Below are 19,260 nucleotides of genomic sequence, written 5' to 3'. Positions count from 1 at the left end.
TCTCCTCCCCTCCTGAAGACTCCTGGGGTGTATGACCTCATTTACCTAGGCCTGGAAACTATGAAGTAACTAAAAAAATGTGAAAAAGCAATAAACCAAGTAAATATGATATACTTTCCTATCTATTTACTAATGCTAGCAGCATTATGATTAAAAATAGTTAATTGTGATTGAGAGAGTGAAGTTCCACTTTAATAGCCCTATAGGCTAGGTTCACACTGCTGCAATATGATTTTGATCTGACTTTCAGTGCGATTATGTAGTGCTACTTGGATGCAACTTTGATAAGGTTTTTATTTTCTATGGGACCAAAATCATACTGGAATCGCATCAAAGCAGTACAGGTACCTTTTCCAAATTGCTCCATACTGAATCGCATTGATGTTATCGGACACCATTGAAAAAAATGTGATTCTGTGAGACTCCAGTTACATCCGAAATTGCACTAGTGGAACAAGGCCTTAATAATAACGATATGTGTGCTTTTCACTTGTCTTGAACATATTGCAATTTCTTGGATATATATTTACTTTACAAAATATCTCTGTGATCGTTTGATTTTTTTCCCTTTTTCTTTTCTTTAACTGTTTTTAGTTTTTGCGATTTTCTCCTTTACAAGTGTTATTGACTTAATAATATGGCTAGAAGAAGATGGCTACATAAATGGATTTATGGAGTTTTACATGAAAGAGGTAAGAATAACTGGTTTGAAAATGTCCACAGTCATTACACGTATCTGAGTTTCAATTTCCAAGTTTCAAATTATTTTGACTGTAAAATGTGTTACCCTTTTTTCTTTTTTACATTTCCAAAACGTCAGACAAGATTTTACGGTTTTGGAGATATTGATTTCACAAACTCTTGTTTTCTTTTTATTGATATCTGATTGTCAGGCCAATTGTGGTGCGAATTAGCAGTCAATAACTGTAATTCAGTATACAGTTACCCAGTTCTTTGTAACCTGCAGTTTTAGTCCAAGAGAAGGCAGATTAAAAGTTCCTGGACAATGATTATAGTTTTTGCCACACAGGAGGAAAAATAAGGTTCCTTTTTTGTCCTCTCCTGTATGGGCAGCTGGATGAATTCACTGGATCAAAATATTTTCCTATTAGCCTTTTGTACATTGGATGTAACTAGTAGCAAGAACCCAGTTTAGCTCTTTTTATTTTAACCATTTCTACAAAATGAGGTGAAGAATTTTACTGGTTAACCAGTTCCTGCCCAGCCTATTTTATAATGATGGCTGGGCGTGATTTTCGTTGTTCAGGGTGGACATCATATGACGTCCTCCCAGAATGCGGTCATGCTCCAGCATGATCTATCGCTGGCTGTGTCCACTGGACACAGCCGAAGACAGATCACTGTACTGGGCTGCTGTCCGTACCATGTGATCACTGTGACCAATCACAGCAAATCACATGAAAATTGTAAACAATGAATGGCTTTCATTTATACCATTCACTGTGTACAATTGTGTTGCTAGCTATGATTGCTCACAGTGATCACATGGTACAGACATGGCCAATTGCAGCCCATCTATACCATGTGATTTAGCTGTGGCCAATCACAGCTAATCACAACAATACACATTAAATTAATCCATTTCATTCAGTAAAAATGGTTGCTTATACCAGTGACATTGACTGGTATAAGAAATCAAAATCAAAAATCCTGATCACTTCGCCAGAGTAGTACAATGTTACTATGATCCACTACAGTCTGGCTTCCGTCCCCTACACTCCACCGAAACCGCCCTACTCAAAATCACTAATGACCTTCTAACTGCCAAAGTTAAGGGCCACTGCTCAGTCCTCTTACTCCTCGACCTCTCCCGGCCTTCGACACAGTTGACCACCCCCTCCTCCTAGATAAACTCCACTCCTTCGGCATCAGAGACTCCGCTCTCTCCTGGCTTTCCTCCTATCTCTCTCAACGCTCCTTCAGCATTACCTATAACGCTATCACTTCCCCCTCTCTCCCCCTCTCTGTTGGGGTCCCCCAAGGCTCTGTCCTCGAGCCCCTTCTCTTCTCCATCTACACCTCCTCCCTTGGCAAACTGATACACTCCCACAGCTTCAACTATCACCTCTACGCCGATGACACGTAAATTTACCTCTCCACCCCTCAACTCACCCCTTCAGTCTCTGCTCGTATCACCCACCTGCTGATCGACATATCAGACTGGATGTCGCTCCACTTCCTTAAACTGAAGCTTTCAAAAACAGAGCTCCTAATTTTCCCCCCAGCCCGCGCCCCCCCCCCCACCCTCTCCATCACAACCAACAACGCCACCAGCAGTCCCACCTCGCAAGCCAAAGTCCTAGGTGTCACTCTAGATTCAAACCTGTGCTTCCAACCCCATGTCCAATCGCTAGCAAGCTCATGCAGGCTCCACCTCCGTAACATCTCCAAAATACGTACGTTCCTAACCCCAGACACTACTAAACAACTCGTTCACTCCCTCATCTCACGTCTGGACTACTGCAACTCCCTCCTCACCGGCCTACCTCATCACAGACTATCCCCGCTTCAGTCAATCCTGAACTCAGCGGCCAGACTCCTCCACCTTACCAACCGCTCCTCTTCTGCCACCCCCCTCTGTTATTCCCTCCACTGGCTCCCGATTGCCCAATGCATCAAATTCAAACTAACACTGACATACAAAGCCATTCATAACGCTGCCCCAAACTACCTCACCGACCTGATACCCAAATACCACCCAACCCATAATCTTTGCTCCTCACAAGACCTCCTACTTTCTAGCTCCCTGGTCTCCACCTCCCACGCCCGACTGTAGGACTTCTCCAGGACTTCCCCCATCCTCTGGAACTCACTACTCCAATCCATCAGACTGTCACCTACCCTCCTCACCTTTAGGCGCACCCTGAAAACCCATCACTTCAGGGAAGCCTACCCCACCCTCACCTAACTGCCGATCTCCTCCACTCCTCCTACCACTCCATCCCCCACAGCCACTTCCTCCTGTGCCACTATCCCCTCCTGCCTGTAAGCTTGAAAGAGCAGGGCCCTCGAACCCCTTGTGTATTGTTTTGTTATTGTATTGTCTCATGTTCTGTCCCCCACTATAATGTACAGCTCTGAGCAAACCTTTCTGGCGCTATATAAATACTGTATAATAATAATGTTAGCATTATATTGCTCTAGTCACAGTGTATTTTAAAAAAGAAATCTTAACAAAAAACAAACAAAAATGTAATGAATAAGAGATGAAAAAAAGTTTTCTGTTTTTGTACATACTGTCACTAGTCCGTGTGCCTAATCACTGCTACACCAGTTATATGATAACTGTACTACACTGGTGACAATATGTAAAAAAAAAACTGAAAAAAAAGGTTAATTTCTTAATTTTCCAGAAAATTATGAAAAAAAATTACAAATTCTAAAAACTCGCAATGCCTCTTACTAAATACCTTGGACGGTCTACTCTCCAAAAAGGGGTCATTTTGGGGTTACTTGTAGTATACTGGCATTGTTAGGCTTCATGAAATGAGATGAGGCCCATCCGTACATCAGCATTGATCGATTATCAGCTATATACCAAAGTTTGTAGACTCTATAACTTTCTTACAGACTGAATAATAAACACTGATTTGGGTTATTTTCACCAACGCAATTTAGCAGATTTCATTTTGGCCTAAACTTATGAAGAATGACTATTTTTATTTGCAAAATTTTATTAAAGAAACAAAGAAAAATGTGTTGTGTTTTTTTTTTTTCTCAAAAATTTTCAGTTCATTTATTTAGCAAAAAATAAAAAAACTAGTTCTGATTAAATGGAACTAAAAGAAAGCTCTATTTGTGTGAAAATTAATGATAAAAATTTCATGTGGGTATAGTGTTGCATGACCACACAATCGTCATTCAATGTGCAACAGTGCTAAAAGCTTAAAATTGCTGAACGGGAAAGGGGTGAAAGTGTCCGGTATTGAAGTGGTTAAAGTGGAGCTCCAGACAACTATATTCACAATTAAAATACATATACTGTGTGTTACTCTTTTACCTTCCAAATGTTCTGTCATTTTGGCCAGCCATTTTTGTGATACTCATACCTTTGTGGTCAGGATGATCACTTTTCCTGCACTGGACAGCGGTGATGATGCTTACTCATTGTCTAATGATCGAGCTGGAGAACGAGAGTACCATAGGAAGCCACAAAATTGAGATACTGAATTTGCCTTGCGAGTGCTGTCTTAAAGTGGAAGTAAAGTCAAAACTAACTCTAAATCTACTCTCAGCTACATTCTAAGCCTATTCTATCTTGCTCTGTAAAGAAAAAATTGCTATAATTACCTGTTCAGCAGTTGCTCTGGTCCCAGGCTGGACTGTCAGCGGTGGCTTCAGTGTGTAGGACAGGCAGCCGACAATGGAAGCCCCATAGTAAGTCTGTAGGTGACGTTACTTCCCAGGAGAACAGAAAAAGGCAAAAGGGGTTCTCCTATTATCAGAGCCTTGCTTCTACTCTATGAAGAGCTGCCCTACTGTCCACTTGGCCTCCCATCCCTTTCGGTACTAACTGGGTGTTCTGAACCCTAGCACCAATAGAGGTCTGGTCCCAGCAGGAGCACCCTATAGACTGTACATATGACGTTCCTTCCCAGGAATTTCCTGCCCTTTTCTCCTGCTGGAGACCGGACCAGAGCGGCTTCTGAATAGGTAAGTATAGCACATTTTTTTCTTTATAGGGTTAAATAGATTAGGCTTAGATTGTGACTGAGAGTAGGTGTTTATTTGGGTAGATTTTGCCTTTACTATCACTTTTAAGAGGTGCATGAATCACAAGACATTCTAACCAGAATTTTTATTTATTATTACAGTAAGTCTCCTACATACGAACGAGTTCTGTTCTGAGAGCAAGTTCGTAAGTCCAATTTGTTTGTAAGTCCAATAAAGTTATCCTAGGTGCTGAACTAACACAATCTGCCTAATAAATTACTGTATTACACACATTTAATAGGGGGGGGGGAGAAAGGGTGAACTAAAAGTACTGTATACAGTAAAGTACACAGAAGCACAACCACAAGTAAGAGGATGCACGCATGAAAATGTATGCCAATAATGTGAACTAACTCACGCAGTTGGACATATGAACACATGTTCGCATCTTTGAAAGTTCACAACTTAAAGCTTGCATGTAAGGGACTAACGGTATACATTCACAGGTAAAACGGAGAACATATGCTGTGCAAAGGAGAAAATATGAATGTATTTGTATACTGTAGCTGTTTTTCTACAGTTTTAATCTTTCCTAAAATAAAGAGCTTATCCCAAAACTGATGGAAAAATCTTCTCTCACATGCAGCTGATGTCACTTTCAGTTAAAGTTATTTTACCATATGCCCGTACTGTCCTTGGATTTAATAAAGCAAAGCTGTCATAAAAATTAAAACTCCAACCCACACCCCTATTGTGTGAACAATTTGCACTAGAGAAAGGAATAATAATTAAAATATTACCTTCTTCCTCTTTAATCTTTATTTTTTCTTTAGCAAAGTTTTAATAAATGAACTTTAATTGAAGTGCAGCATTTCTGGATATGACAGAACCTTGCCTGTGCTGGCCTGCAGCTGCTACGTCTTTTTTCCCCACAGAAAAGTCACTAGGTTGTGTGAATGGCTTTAATCACAGCCTGCAAATAACCCCAAAACATTTTTTTTATACTCCTATTAAAATAAACTATTACATTCTAATAATTTACATTCCTGTTTGTGGCCACCATGAGAAGTTTCATGTTTTTCCCCAATATTTTCCGTATTACCTGTTAAAGCAAGTATGATAACTCAAGTTGAGATTTATGCATATAAAAGTTAATGTGCAAAGCAGACTGAAACTCTTCCCTTTTGTTCATACACATCTACTTGAGGTTTCAATCAGAGATGGTTGCTTGAAAGAAAACCTGTTCTGCTGTGGTTGTTCCTTAGAAAATCCATTGTGCTCTGAAAACATTGAAAATCTGCATTAAATATTTGTACAATAAAGACGGCATGTGCTACACATAGAAAAACACATAAAATAATGGTTTGCAACCATATCAGATTAAATTTGTTTTTCTTTAATTTGATGGGAAAATACTGCATATTGTAACATAAAATTACATTTGTGGCATTGCAAACCTACCTCTCCAATGCATAGAAAGGTTATGCCATCTCACTAAAGCTGAATAATGTCCTGTGTGGTGGTTGAGTTAGTATCAGGGTCCCATTCCCTTCTTTTTATTTTAATGCATGTTGCTTCATGTTTTGACACATGTTAAAATGCATGTGTTTTAAAGGTCTTAAAGCATATTTATTTTATTTCTCTAGGGGGAGCCATACCTCCGCACTGCACATGGAATGCTCATCTGCTTGTGGGATGGGACAGTGCATTACCTGCTCTACTTGTTTATGCTGGCAGCAATCGCTCGTGGGTAAGAAAATATTGCTTTCTTTTTGAATGAGTGGAACAGCAGGACTGTTAAGGATATAACCTTTGGTGAATTGCAGGCATGGTATATGTTTACATAGTTGCATTGACATACAGTAGCTCCCAGCTGATTTAGAGGGACTGTCCCTGATTTGGAACAAAGTCCCTCTGTCCCTTTTCCATCTCATTTGTCCCTCATTTTGGTCTGATCTATATAGTTGTATATAAAATTTACTATTTATCCTTTAGAAAGTGTTTCCCAATGCTAAAACTTTCATCCAATTTCTAAATATCTGCAATGGTAAATTTCAAAAGCCAGTATAAAGGAATAGTAGTGGTAAAAAAAGCACTTGTAGGTTTAACTAATCTTTTTTTGTATAATTCTCCTTTAAGGGGGCACATAGCACAGGGTTTGTCCTGTGCTTTCATACTTTTGCTAATGGGTGTCTCTTGTTCCTATCCCTAATGTTGGGAGGTATGCATTGATCCAGCTTGCACCAGTGTAACTATGTATACACCATACCTGGTTGATGCCCCTGGAAGCTGACAACCACTGTTGGAGACACCGCTGCTTCAGTGATCTCTACTTATTTCCAGGTCCTGTGTTGAGCTGCTGGCTTGATGTATTAGGTAATGTAAGTGGCCCCTGATTCAGGACACATGCAACATCTTGTCACCATTCACAGACACAACTAGAATGTCGAGGTGCAAAAAATAAAGGAATAGCAACATGACCCTTCTGCTATTCCTGTTGGAGAAAACACTACACTGATGTCATAGACCTGGCACTGGACAGCACCAGGAGGAAGAGGAGGACTTCAGCTGTCACAGGGCCAGCAGGATCCTTTGCCTACTGCCTCCAGAAGGATTCAGGAGGAGAAATTTAATTTCTCCCAAACCCTGGTAGTTGTTACTGGTGGAATGAGATCGTTGAGAACACTGTTGTCCTCAGCAACACCAATGACTTGAGCAAATAGAACCATTCATGCTGAAATACCTTTCCAAGAACCCCATGATTTAGGTAATGAAGCAGATGGATTATTACTAGGTGGCCACCCTTTTGGATACCCTATTCAAGGGGAAAATGTCAGAATTCATGTTTCAGAGGCAGGGAAAAAATGCACCAGTTAGCTGAGGTGCTGCTAAAGAACTTCTTGGCAGCATTTCCAGATAATGGCAGGATCCCCTCTCAGGCCTAACGTGTCTCCCATCCTCCGATCACTGAAACAAAGAGCTTTCTTCAGCAATGCTTTTTAGTTGTTGTTTTTCAACCACAGAGGGCAGGCCTGCCCACAGGTAGTAGCCAGAGGTAGCGCCTAAATCATATGATCGCAGGATGATTGAATTCCAGGGCTAATGTGGTCCCTATTCAAAGTGATGACTCTATGATCTATGTGGTGCCCAGGCTGGATCACTGTCTGGAGCTTTCACAGTCTGTTCTGGAGCTTCTGGCTTGCTTTCCAGCCAGTGTGCTGTCTGAGTATGCATTCAGTGCAGCAGATGGTTTTGTGAGAGATGAATCGGCCTGTGCCTTGACACTGTGAACCAGCTTACTTTCATAAAAATAAACCAGCTCTAGACTAGCAATGATTACAAAACCCCTGCAGCTGATGCTATGAATGATTTTTTTCTTTTCAATCCAGTCCCAAAAAAATTACCTTACCTTACACCATTCCTAGCTTCTACCACCTCTGCTCGGCTGCCACTTTTACCTGCTACTGCCACCTCTGCTGGACTTGCCAATATTTCCAGTTGCTACCACTTTTGCTTGACTGCTACTGTTAACAGCTCACATTTTGTCTCCCTTCCACTAATACCAGCTCCTGCCACCTCTGCTGGTCTGCCAAAATACCAACTTCTGTAGCCTTTACTGTCCTTCCTCAATTACCAGCTCCTGCCGCCTCTCCTGGCCTGCTACCATTAACAGCCCATGCCACCTTTGCTGGACTGTTACAAGTTCCTGCCAGCTCGCCTTATCTACTGCTGCCATTATACCAGCTCCTGCCATCTATCCTGGCCTGTCATCATTACTAGCTCCTGCCACTTCTGCTGGCCAGCCACCATTATCTGTTCATGCAGTCTCTGCTGCTCTGCCATCATTACCAGCTCCTGCATCCTCCACTGCCCTATTCTGGGCTCTGGCAGCGTAAAGCTGCCACACATTTTGTTTTGCCTTGTTCATGCTTTGTGTCTCCTAATTTGGGGCCCATCCCAGTGGCTATTGTCTCTCAGAAATAATGCATTCTGTTTATTTCAAAATAAACTCTGCCTTGTCACTTCCTCTTACCATGTGCCCTAATCAATTTGCTGACATACTCTACAGTAAATGTACCATATACTGTATGTGGCTATTGTCTCTGAAATTATATACGCCAATTTTTATTTTGTAATAAGAACCTGCCTGGTTTCTCTCTCTAAAATTGTGGCTTATTAAAGCTGCCTATTTGCTGTGCATTAACTGTGCAATAGTTTTAAGTATTGCCTGTGGAATAATACTCCTTTTTAATTTCTATTTCTTGATTAAGCCTGCCTCATCTTTTTCTCTTAAATTGCATTCTAATAAAGCTGCTTACATACTGTGAATCAACTGTATAATAATTTTGGTTATTTGTGAAATAATATACTCTATTTTTTTCTTGATTTACCCTGTCTTGTCTCTCCCTCTTAAATTGCAGTTTATTATATCAGCTTACATAATATCCATCCACTGTACTATACAGTATGTGTAGTTATAGTCTGAAATAATACGTATAATACATAATGCACCAATTTTATTATTGGCCATTTGGTAAATATTGAGAGCTTTATCTTTATTTTTTAAGACTATACGTTCCTTTAGATTTAAAATCTGTTATAGCTGCATTACTACTATTCAGGGCAGTCCTATTATCAGGTGTCATAGCCAAAACTATTATTTTTTTTCCTAAATTGTTATGAATCCGATTCATGTACTGCTGCAGAACTAAAGCCAAGACATATTGTAAAAGTAATATCTATTGCACATGCAAAATAATTGACACCAGAATATGGTGTAGCTGATATTCTCTGTGAGAATCGTACTGTTCGGTAACATGACATGCAGACTAAAGTCCTCTCACAAGCATGTAATTGAAAGGATTGGTGTGTTTCCTATGCCACCCCCAAAATTGCATTAAAGGGAGGGCCCTCTCCCCGTTGTGATGTATTTTAAAGTTCTTTGGCATTGGTACATGTACCCCATGCCAGTGCCAAGCTTCTCATGCCATTTGTTTGATAATTTCTTGCTTATTATCAAGATTCAGCCCCCCCCCCCATACTCTTCAGTGGGGTTCAGATTTTTTGCAGTTTTTGGACTTTTTCTAATGGGGTTGAAGAATAGGGTTTGAAGACTACCGTATGAATTGAACCAACACGCATTCACTCATCCCTAGTTATGGTCAGATAGTAGGGGTGCGCAAGCTCTCAGCTTTTGTCAAAAAGTCAAGAGTTGCATATTCAAGCACTCTGGATTTCAGGAACCCCTAGGTATAGAGTGCTTTGTTAAAGTGCATGTAAACCCTAATAATGAACTCTTATTTGCTCCCTTTTTGTCTGCTAAATACACTGCTAAAAAAAAATAAAATTTTTGGGGTGTCTTTCAATTCAGTCCTCTGGGGCATCCTTACATTCCTAACACATTACCCAGTCCATATCAGTATAGATATCCAGCATGATATTTTTCCCCATTGAGATCTGATGTGTATTCAAAGTGTTCCTTTAATTTTTTTGAGTAGTGAATATATATAATTTTTTTTTTTGAGCAGTGTATAAGTTCAAAAACAAATACCTGTTGATCCTTGTCAAATTTTGTCTGCTGATAATGTCCTGTTTTCTATTCCTGTGCTGCACTCTTATTGGTTATTTTGTTCCCAGCCATGTCTGGGGACTACAAAACCCTTTCCCTCTATGATATGGAAAAGAGAAGAGGGGAAGGTGTTTGTAGTCCAGATCAGACCAGTTTACGGTTTCTCCATGGATACAGATTAGACTCCTGCTTTATAGGATTTGCACAAACCAAGGGTTTGTTTTGTGGTCTTGTAGTGTTTACCTTCCAGAAGTTAAATAATAAAAATCACAACATATCAAACTGAGCCCCATAGCAATCTGAACTCAAATTAGATCATATAAATTATCTTGCTTTGATGGCTTTTTCAGTAAGCATAAATATGGACTTCCTACCTTTTTGTTCTCAGTACTACAATTTGACCATCTCTTAACAGTGAAAGCACATTGAATGTAGGTCATATTTCTAATGTGATGCCACAGCTGCATTGTTTTTAATGAAAAAGATCTTTCTGGTTTTCCTTTTGTAGGACAAACTACAAAACTGTTGGTCTTTTTTGGTTGGGCTCTCTGCTCATGAGCATGCTGGTGTTTCTGCCGGGAAATGTAATTGGTAAGACACATCTCTCACTTCTAAGACCTTTCTGCAATACAGGGTCAAGCATCCAGGGGATGTATTATGTTAAATTATATATACCAATCCATGTGAAAATATCTATGTAGCTGTTTGTCTCCTGTTGGTTAATGATTTAAAAAAAATAGCACACATTCCTCTTAACAGTTTTTGCATTTAGATCACACTGTGCAAAGATAACATTAAATAATTGAACTACCTGTAGAAATATTGCATGCTCTTTCTTGGCTGAAATTCTGATCTTTTTGATGCCATATGCCATGTACAAGTAATAAGGCATGAATGTACAGGTCATAACACACATAAAGCACCTAAACAAAATAGTACAGTACAGGACACAGGAATCGGTTCATAGACCACAGTAATATGCTGCTACCTTCATGTGATTGGACACTGGCAAAAACTTTGCTGGGTTTGCCTCCTAGTATAATCCTATAACCATGCCCACACTGTAAAGCTCCAGTTTTTTCCTGCTGTCTTTAGGTGATGGATGCCGTATTTTCTTAAAGAAGACTTTTAATACCATATTACCAGATTTAGTTTACCTCCTTCGAGTTCTATCATTTTCTGACCACCTATTACTTTCAGTCGGTTACCTTTCAGTATACCTTGGGCCAGCCTGTAATGTTTGCATAGGATATTGGATTCTGCGTTCGGCGCTTACATTGGAAGGAACGAAGGGTGCTATACAGGTGCAGCGCTGTGGTCCTTTCCTATGGCACCCTGACCCTGAAGAACCCTTTGAGGGTATTCCCTGCCGTGATGGATGAAGTCTGGACCCATGGATCCAGCAGCAAGGACACAGTCAGAGAAAGTTTCCCTGTACCCTTATATGTACCGGTTCCTGGCTATACCTGTCTTGATTATTATTATTATTATACAGGATTTATATAGCGTCAACAGTTTGCTCAGCGCTTTACAATATAACGGGAGAGAATACAGCAACAATACAGTTCAATACAAGAGGGATAGGCGGCGCTGCTTCTTGGAGCTTACAATCTTGGAGGGAGGGGCTAGTGATACAAAACATAGTAATTGTGGGGGATGGACTGGTTGGAAGAGTAGATGATTCCATTGTTAGCTGAGGGCAGGATAGGCTTCCCTGAAGAGAGAGGTTTTCAGAGATTGCCTAAAAGTGAGCAGAGTTGGCGATAGTCTGATAAATTGGGGTAGAGAGTTCCAGAGGATGGGGGAAGCTCTGGGGACGAACATGAGAGGAGGAGACAAGGGAGCTAGAGAGTAGGAGGTCTTACGAGGAGTGGAGAGTACGGTTTAGGTGATGTTTAGAGACAAGGTGATGTAATTTGGGGCAGAGTTATAAATGGGTTTATACGTTTAATGTTTTGAATTTTATCCGTTGGCCAATGGGAAGCCAGTGGAGGGATTGCAGAGAGGGGTGGCAGATACAGAACGGTTAGTAAGGTGGATGAGTCTGGAAGCAGCATTCCTGGTAGACTGAAGAGGGGATAGCCTGCGATTAGGTAGGCCAATGAGGAGGGAGTTACAATAGTCAAGGCGAGATATAACAAGGGAGTGAGTAAGTTGCTTAGTGGTTTCCGAGGTTAGGAACGGGCGTATCTTGGAGATGTTGCGGAGATGAAGTCTACAAGATTTGGACAGTGATTGGATTTGGTACTGAAAGGACAGATGGGAGTCTAGGATTACACCTAGTACCCTGGCATGAGGGGAGGGACTGATGATTGTGTTATTGATCTTGATGGAGAAGTCAGGGGAGGGGGCACGGGCTGGGGGGGATACTAAGAGCTCAGTTTTAGAAAGATTGAGTGTGAGGACGTAGAGTGACATCCATGCCGATATGTCACTTAGTAGGTTAGTAATGCGAGAGGAGACTGAAGAGGTGAGGTGAGGGGTAGAAAGATAGATGTGTGTGTCATCAGCATAGAGATGGTACTTAAAGCCATGGGAGTTTATCAAGTGACCAAGGGAGGAGGTGTAGATGGAGAAGAGAAGGGTCCAAGGACAGAACCTTGAGAGACCCCTACAGAAAGAGGGAGTAAAGAGGAGGAGGCAGCGTTATAGGTAACACTGAAGGAACGCTGTGATAGGTAGGAGGAGAACCAGGAGAGAACAGAGTCTCTGAGGCCAAGAGAGTGGAGTTTTTTGAGGAGGAGCGGATGGTCAACCATATCAAAAGCCGCAGAGAGGTCAAGTAGTAAGAGTATGGAGTAGTGGCCATTGGTTTTAGCAGTTAGTAGATCATTAGTGAGTTTTAATAGGGCAGTTTCAGTGGAGTGTAGTGAGTGAAAGCCAGACTGTAAAGGGTCAAGAAGGTTGTTGTCAGTGAGGTAGTAGCTCAGGCGATTTGTAGACTAAGCGTTCTAGGAGTTTAGAGATAAATGGCAGCAGGTAGATGGGTCTTAAGTTGTTCAGGTTGGTGGGGTCCAGGGAGGGCTTTTTACGTAAGGGAGTGATGTGTGCATGCTTTAGAGGGGAGGGGAAGGCACAAGTAGAGAGGGAAAGATTGAAGATGTGAGTGAGGGAGCATAGGATGGAAGAAGAGGGTGACCGTAGTAGTTGTGAGGGGACAGGATCCAGGGGGCAGGTAGTGAGACTGGCTTCTGAGAAAACTTTAGTGACCTCTTTGGTAGTAGCATGGTCAAAAGAGGAAAGTGTTGAGGGAGGTTTAGTATAAGGTATGCTAAGTGGCATGGATGTCTGTGCAGTGGCGATGCCCCTACAAATTGCATCAATCTTGTTTTTGAAATGATTTGCAATCTTGTGAGCAGTGAGTGAGGTACTGGATGGAGGTGGAGAAAGTAGAGTTAAAAGTAGAGAAGAGACGACGAGGACTGGATGACAAGGTATTAATAAGAGTGACAAAGTAGGCTTGTTTGGCAGCATGAAGGGAGGAATTGTATGTTAAGAAAGCAGATTTATATAGGGTGAATGCTTGTTAAGATTTGGTTTTATGCCACAATCTCTCCAGCGCACAACTATGTTGTTTAAGATTTCTGGTGTCGTCAGTCTGCCAAGGTTGTAATGGTTGGGGCCTGATGTTTTGTGTTATTAGAGGAGCAAGTGAGTCTAATGTGGATGAAAGCGAACTGTTGTAGACAGCAGTGGCCAGGTCAGGGCAAGACAGGAGAGATTCTGTCAGAGTTGGTCAGTTGCAGAGTGGAAAGGAGCAGTATTCAAGTTGTGAAGGTTTCTGCGGGTAATTGCTTGCTGCTTGGAGGGATATGGTGTTTGAAGATGAGGACACTGTGAAGGTGATGAGATTGTGATCAGAGAGAGGAAAGGGGGTGTTTGTGAGGTTGTAGGGAGTGCAAAGATGGGAGAAAACAAGGTCGAATGTATTCCCATCAGAGTGAGTGGAGGCTTGTATACATTGTGTTAATGCGAAAGATGAGGTTAGGTTGAAGAGTTGGGATGTAGCTGGGTTGTTGACATTAATAGGGATGTTAAAATCTCCGAGGATGATAGTGGGTAGTTCAGAGGAGAGAAAGGTAGGGAACCAAGGGCGGAGAAATCATCAAAGCGGGACACTGGTCCAGGAGGCCTATAGATCACTGCAATCCTCAGAGAAATGGGAGAAAACAGCCGGATGCAATGAGTCTCAAAAGAAGAGAAGGATAGAGAGGGAGGGTTAGGGAGGACTTGAAAGGTGCTCAGTGGGGATAGAAGCAAACCAGCTCCACCACCTTTCCGACCACTGGGTCTGGGTGAGTGGGTCCAGAGAAGGCCTCGATAGGAAAGTGAAGAAGAATCTGCTGCTTGAAGCCAGGTTTCTGTAATTGCTAGTAGGTTAAGGGAGCGGGAGACAAAAACGTTGTGGACAGAGCTGAGCTTATTACAGACAGAGCGGGCATTCCAGAGCGCACATGAAAAAGGAGGGTGGTTTTTGGGAGCACGGGGACCGATATTAAATTGAGGGGATTGCAGCTATTCCCGGAAGAAAGAGGATGCCTAGTGTGGGGGTGAGATACTGGAGGACCAGGGTTTGGGGTGATATCCCCAGAGGTTAGGAGAAGAAGGGTGAGGAAAGTAAGATGGGAGTGGGATGTACACGAGTCTACATGCCTTCCAGTCCTGGTATTTGGGTCAGCAGGAGAGTGAAGTATCAGCAGGAGGTGATGAGAGCAGTAGTAGGGAGATGGTAGCAGTGAGGGTGAGATGTACAAGTTTTGGGGTGGAGCAGAGGGGTAAAGAAGTGAGATTTTGGGAACGCAGGATAATATGAATAGGGGGGCTTGGAGGGGACATTTTAAAAAGGTACACGGAGTGGGACTCAGACTTGTAAGAGATGTTTCCCAGTGTGTTTGCTTGCAGTCTGTCCAGCGTGCAGTAGTGTTTCTTGCTGTTGTTGTATCTTCCTGCTGCTTGAGTTATCCTGCTTTAGTTAAACTGCTGTGTTCAACTGCTTCTTAGCACTCCATCAAAAACTGCCCCCAATCTGTGACCACCCCCCATGAGCTGATCCAAATTTAAAGGGAGATGGTCAAATGAGCACTCTTCTCCACCCCAATTAGGAACTGATAAGGATCACATGAATAGAGGGGGATGTTTCTCAAACACAGACCAGACACAGGCCACAGTCATAAAAAGAGTGCAACAAGAGGTGAGAACTAATCAACCTAGACAAAAATATGTATACAGTATTTGTTCTGAAATTAACAGGAGTCTATGCGTTGTTGAAGTTTAGAGTGGAGAGCACAGATAGCAGCAATTTACCCAGAGATAGCAGGAGTCTATGCGCTGTTGCAGTTTAGAGTGGAGAGAGCAGATAGCAGCAATTTACCTGTGAAAAGCAGGGAGCCATGATAAGACTGCTGTGTTCAACTGCTTCTTAGCACTCCATCAAAACAGCACTCACGCAAAAACAGCACCCCATCTGTGACTATGGCTCTGTATTATACACTACATCATTATTCTACAAGGCATACTGCAGTGCTATGCACATAAGTGGTTTACAAGGCAAAGATGTGGGAGTATGGTCACTCTTCATGTTTTCACTGGCTTTTATTGTCTCACTACTCAGCATTATAGGTAGCAAGTTCCTCTCAAGGTCCAACACTGACACCACTTCAGCCGCCTGACTCAGGCTGTCTTAGAGACGTGTGCCATGCAACCTGTCTGACTAAGGCAGAATTTACTTTCACTATGTCTGATCTATTCTTTTGCCACTTCTGAAATTGGTGGGCTATCAACTGTATTGGGTGGCTATCAACTGTAAACACTCTTCTGCCTCTTCTCCTTCTGACTATGTTCATGGGCCAAAACCAGAATTGCTTAGCATATTTTTTAAAAAGAGGTAAAAGTCTTCACCAAGTAACTACAGACCTGTTAGTTTAACTTCTATAGTTGGGAAGATACTGGAAAGTTTAATTAAAGACCACATAGATTAGTTCTTCCTGGAAAAAATATTTTATGCAATAGACAGCATAGATTCATCAAAAACAGACCTCAACAATGCTTATTTCTTTTTATGAGGATGTAAGCAAAACCTTGGACAGAGGAGTGGCTGTGGACATAGTATACTTGGATTTTGAAAAAGCGTTTGACACCGTTCCCCACACACAGCTAATGTGTAGGGTAAAGTCTAAAGGCTTGATAAAATCAGTTTGTAAATGGATAGAAAACTGGATTCAGAGAGTAGTGGTTAATGATTCATACTCTGAATGGTCTAGGGTTGTTAGTGGTGTACCCCAAGGATCGGTGTTGGGACTGTTACTTTTTAATACATTTATAAACGATATAGGGTCTGTGATTAAAAGTACCATTTCAGTCTTTGCAGATGACACCAAGCTGTGCAGTGGAATAACGTCCTTACAGGATGTCTCCAACTTAGAAGCTGACTTCAGTGCACTGTTTAATTAGGCAACTATGTGGCAAATGAGGATTAATAATGATAAATGTAAAACTATGCCCTTGGGGGCTAATAATATGCATGCATCAAACATACCATGGGGAGTACAACTGGGGGAATCAATGATGGAGAAGGATCTGGGAGTTCTGGTAGATCATAAGCTTAATAATAGCTTGCAGTGCCAAGCTGTGGTTTCCAAAGCGAGCAAAATCCTTTCTTGTATTAAGAGAGGTATAGACTCCACTGAGAGAGAGAGATATATCATTTTACTCCTGTACAATTCATTAGTAATACCTCATCTGGAATATGCAGTTCAGTTTTGAGCACCAATTCACAAAAAGGATATCTGAGAATTGGAGAAAGTCCAGAGAAGGGCAACCAAAATTATAAGAAGCATGGAGGAGATCAGCTATGAGGAAAGATTAGCTGAACTGAATGTATTGTCTCTTCAGAAGAGGAGATTAAAGGGGGATATGATCAACATGTATACATACATTTTTCACTATAAGGTCATCACAGAGGACAAGGTGGCACTCTTTACGTCTGGGGTCTGGAGGAAAATGGCTTTAATCTCCAAATACAGAAAGGTTTTTTTAACTGCAGGGCTGTGAAAATGTGGAATAGACTCAATCAAGAGCTGGTTCTGGCAAGCTCAGTAGATTGCTTTTAAAAAGGCCTGGATTCTTTCTTAATTGCACATAATTTAACTGCATACTAACATCTAGGGAATATCTGATCCCCATTCAGGGGATCAGGAACAAATTTTTTCCCCAGCTGGTGCAATATGGATCATGCGTTGCTGGTGTTTTTTTGCCTTCCTCTGGATCAACTGTGGGTATAGGATTGTGTATATAGGACTATATTCATTTTGTTTTCCTTTTTATTGGCTGAACTAGATGGACTTGTGTCTTTTTTCAACCAAACTAACTGCGCAATTTACTGTGGCAGAAAATAAGGGGGGTGCGAACATCAAGGGGAGGTGTTTCAGGTCTTTTCACAGCAACAGTTTAGGGAAGATACTGTCTTAGCTTTTAGCAATATGCTGTATGCTGTGGAATCATTAATTGAGGCAGTGTGTACTAGTCTTTGGATAGATATACCTAATGCTGCCCAGCCCCCATGTGTTCCAAATAGCATAAAAAGGAGGGCCTTTTGTAGAATGCTTTTTTTTCTATCCTGCATTAGGCAAGTTGGGCCTTATACAATGATTGGTCAAACTCAGAGAAGTTGTTTCCCCCTCATAACAACTTCAAAGTCCTATTACCTATAAACACCAAATACAAAAAAAGCCCTATAGTCCCTACTTTTGCTCTGGCAGGCCCTGCCTTGCAGCTGGCCATATCCACTTTATCTGTTGCCCAGGCTAACTAGGCTAGATAAATTAATAGTGAGCTTTCCCTTGATATACATCCTAATCCTAACCTTTTTTTTTTTTTACAGCTCTTGCACTCAGTCCTACTATTCTGTGCTGAACCCTTGGAAAATGTGATCTTTCATTTGTCCTGAATTAGTAACAAAATAACAAGTAATGTGCTAGGACAATGACAAAGGGTTTCAAGTAAAAAAAATTACAAAATAGCCACAAAAAGCACCACACAAGACCAAACACCCCACATGTGTCCAAAATAAACAAGTGAGAGCACTCTACACAGGACAAAGATGATAAATCCAAAGAAACACCTACAGTGCACAAAGATAGGAACACACACAAATTAATGTAATGTAAATCAATATTCCACAACCAGATAGAAGAAAGTGTGGGTTTAGATATTTGAACAGCTGCAGAGAAAGAATGGTGGTAAGAACTAACACCACTGGAAAAAGAACCTACCATCCCAGACAAGGAGAGTGATTATGAAGCCCTAGTAAGGCTTCCAATAAGGAAAAAGGGTCTGGACACAGTATGGTGCGTAGTACACGATTGTGTACTAGCCTTTGCTGTCAAGGGAGGGAGATGTCTGGTGCAGTTGCCATACCACGCACTAAGGTATGCTTAGTTTATATAGCCAACCCCTACTACAGTGAAAAAGCATGTGTTGTAAACTACAGTACATTGATATGTTATTTACAATAATGACTGTTTGGTCTTATGCTAATTCTTGCACGAACTACTAGATTTTCAGATGAAAAATTGATGTTTAGAGCAACCATTCTCAACTTTTTAACCAAGAAGAACCTTTGAAATAACTTGCTAAAAATTACTATATCTACAACTCTTGATACATTAGTATGATGGTCAGTGGGAAGGATGTTTCTTACACTTGTCATTGGGAAGACAGATGGCTAAAAAAGTTAATGGTGTCCTTGTGAACTTATCTGAGAGGCAGAAATTACGTATGGCTCAAGGAACTCCTAGCAACCTTTTGGAGAAACCCTAGAATTCCATGGAACCCTGGCTGAGAAGCTCTGCTTTAGAGAATTGGTGTAGCCAATGATAGTATTATTTCACATGCCTTAAGACCGCAAGTATGGATACAAGGTTGCCAGTAAACTCCCATTTGATCTTAGAAATATCAGATAATATACCCTCATGTGCCATGGCTTAAACCTTGCATATCATAAACTATTCAATGTGCCC

At 41.3% G+C, this 19,260-nt stretch overlaps 1 protein-coding gene across 1 annotated transcript in view; it reads left to right on the top strand.

Annotated features, from left to right (window-relative positions):
* TM6SF2 (transmembrane 6 superfamily member 2) overlaps nt 1-19,260 on the top strand; it is a 61,427-nt gene that overhangs the window by 23,962 nt on the left and 18,205 nt on the right. The window contains exons 3-5 of the mRNA XM_089670825.1: nt 595-692; nt 6,321-6,424; nt 10,752-10,834. Of these exons, the coding sequence (XP_089526951.1) occupies nt 595-692; nt 6,321-6,424; nt 10,752-10,834 (285 nt within the window). The remainder of the gene's footprint in view (nt 1-594; nt 693-6,320; nt 6,425-10,751; nt 10,835-19,260) is intronic.

The sequence above is a fragment of the Staurois parvus genome, unplaced genomic scaffold (genome assembly GCF_062004578.1).
Source record: "Staurois parvus isolate SC_StPar_1 unplaced genomic scaffold, SC_StPar_1.0 ptg000096l, whole genome shotgun sequence".
In the NCBI taxonomy this organism is placed as follows: Eukaryota; Metazoa; Chordata; class Amphibia; order Anura; family Ranidae; genus Staurois; species Staurois parvus.
The sequence above is the reverse complement of the archived record's forward strand: the minus strand, read 5'-3'. Positions and strand labels throughout refer to the sequence as shown.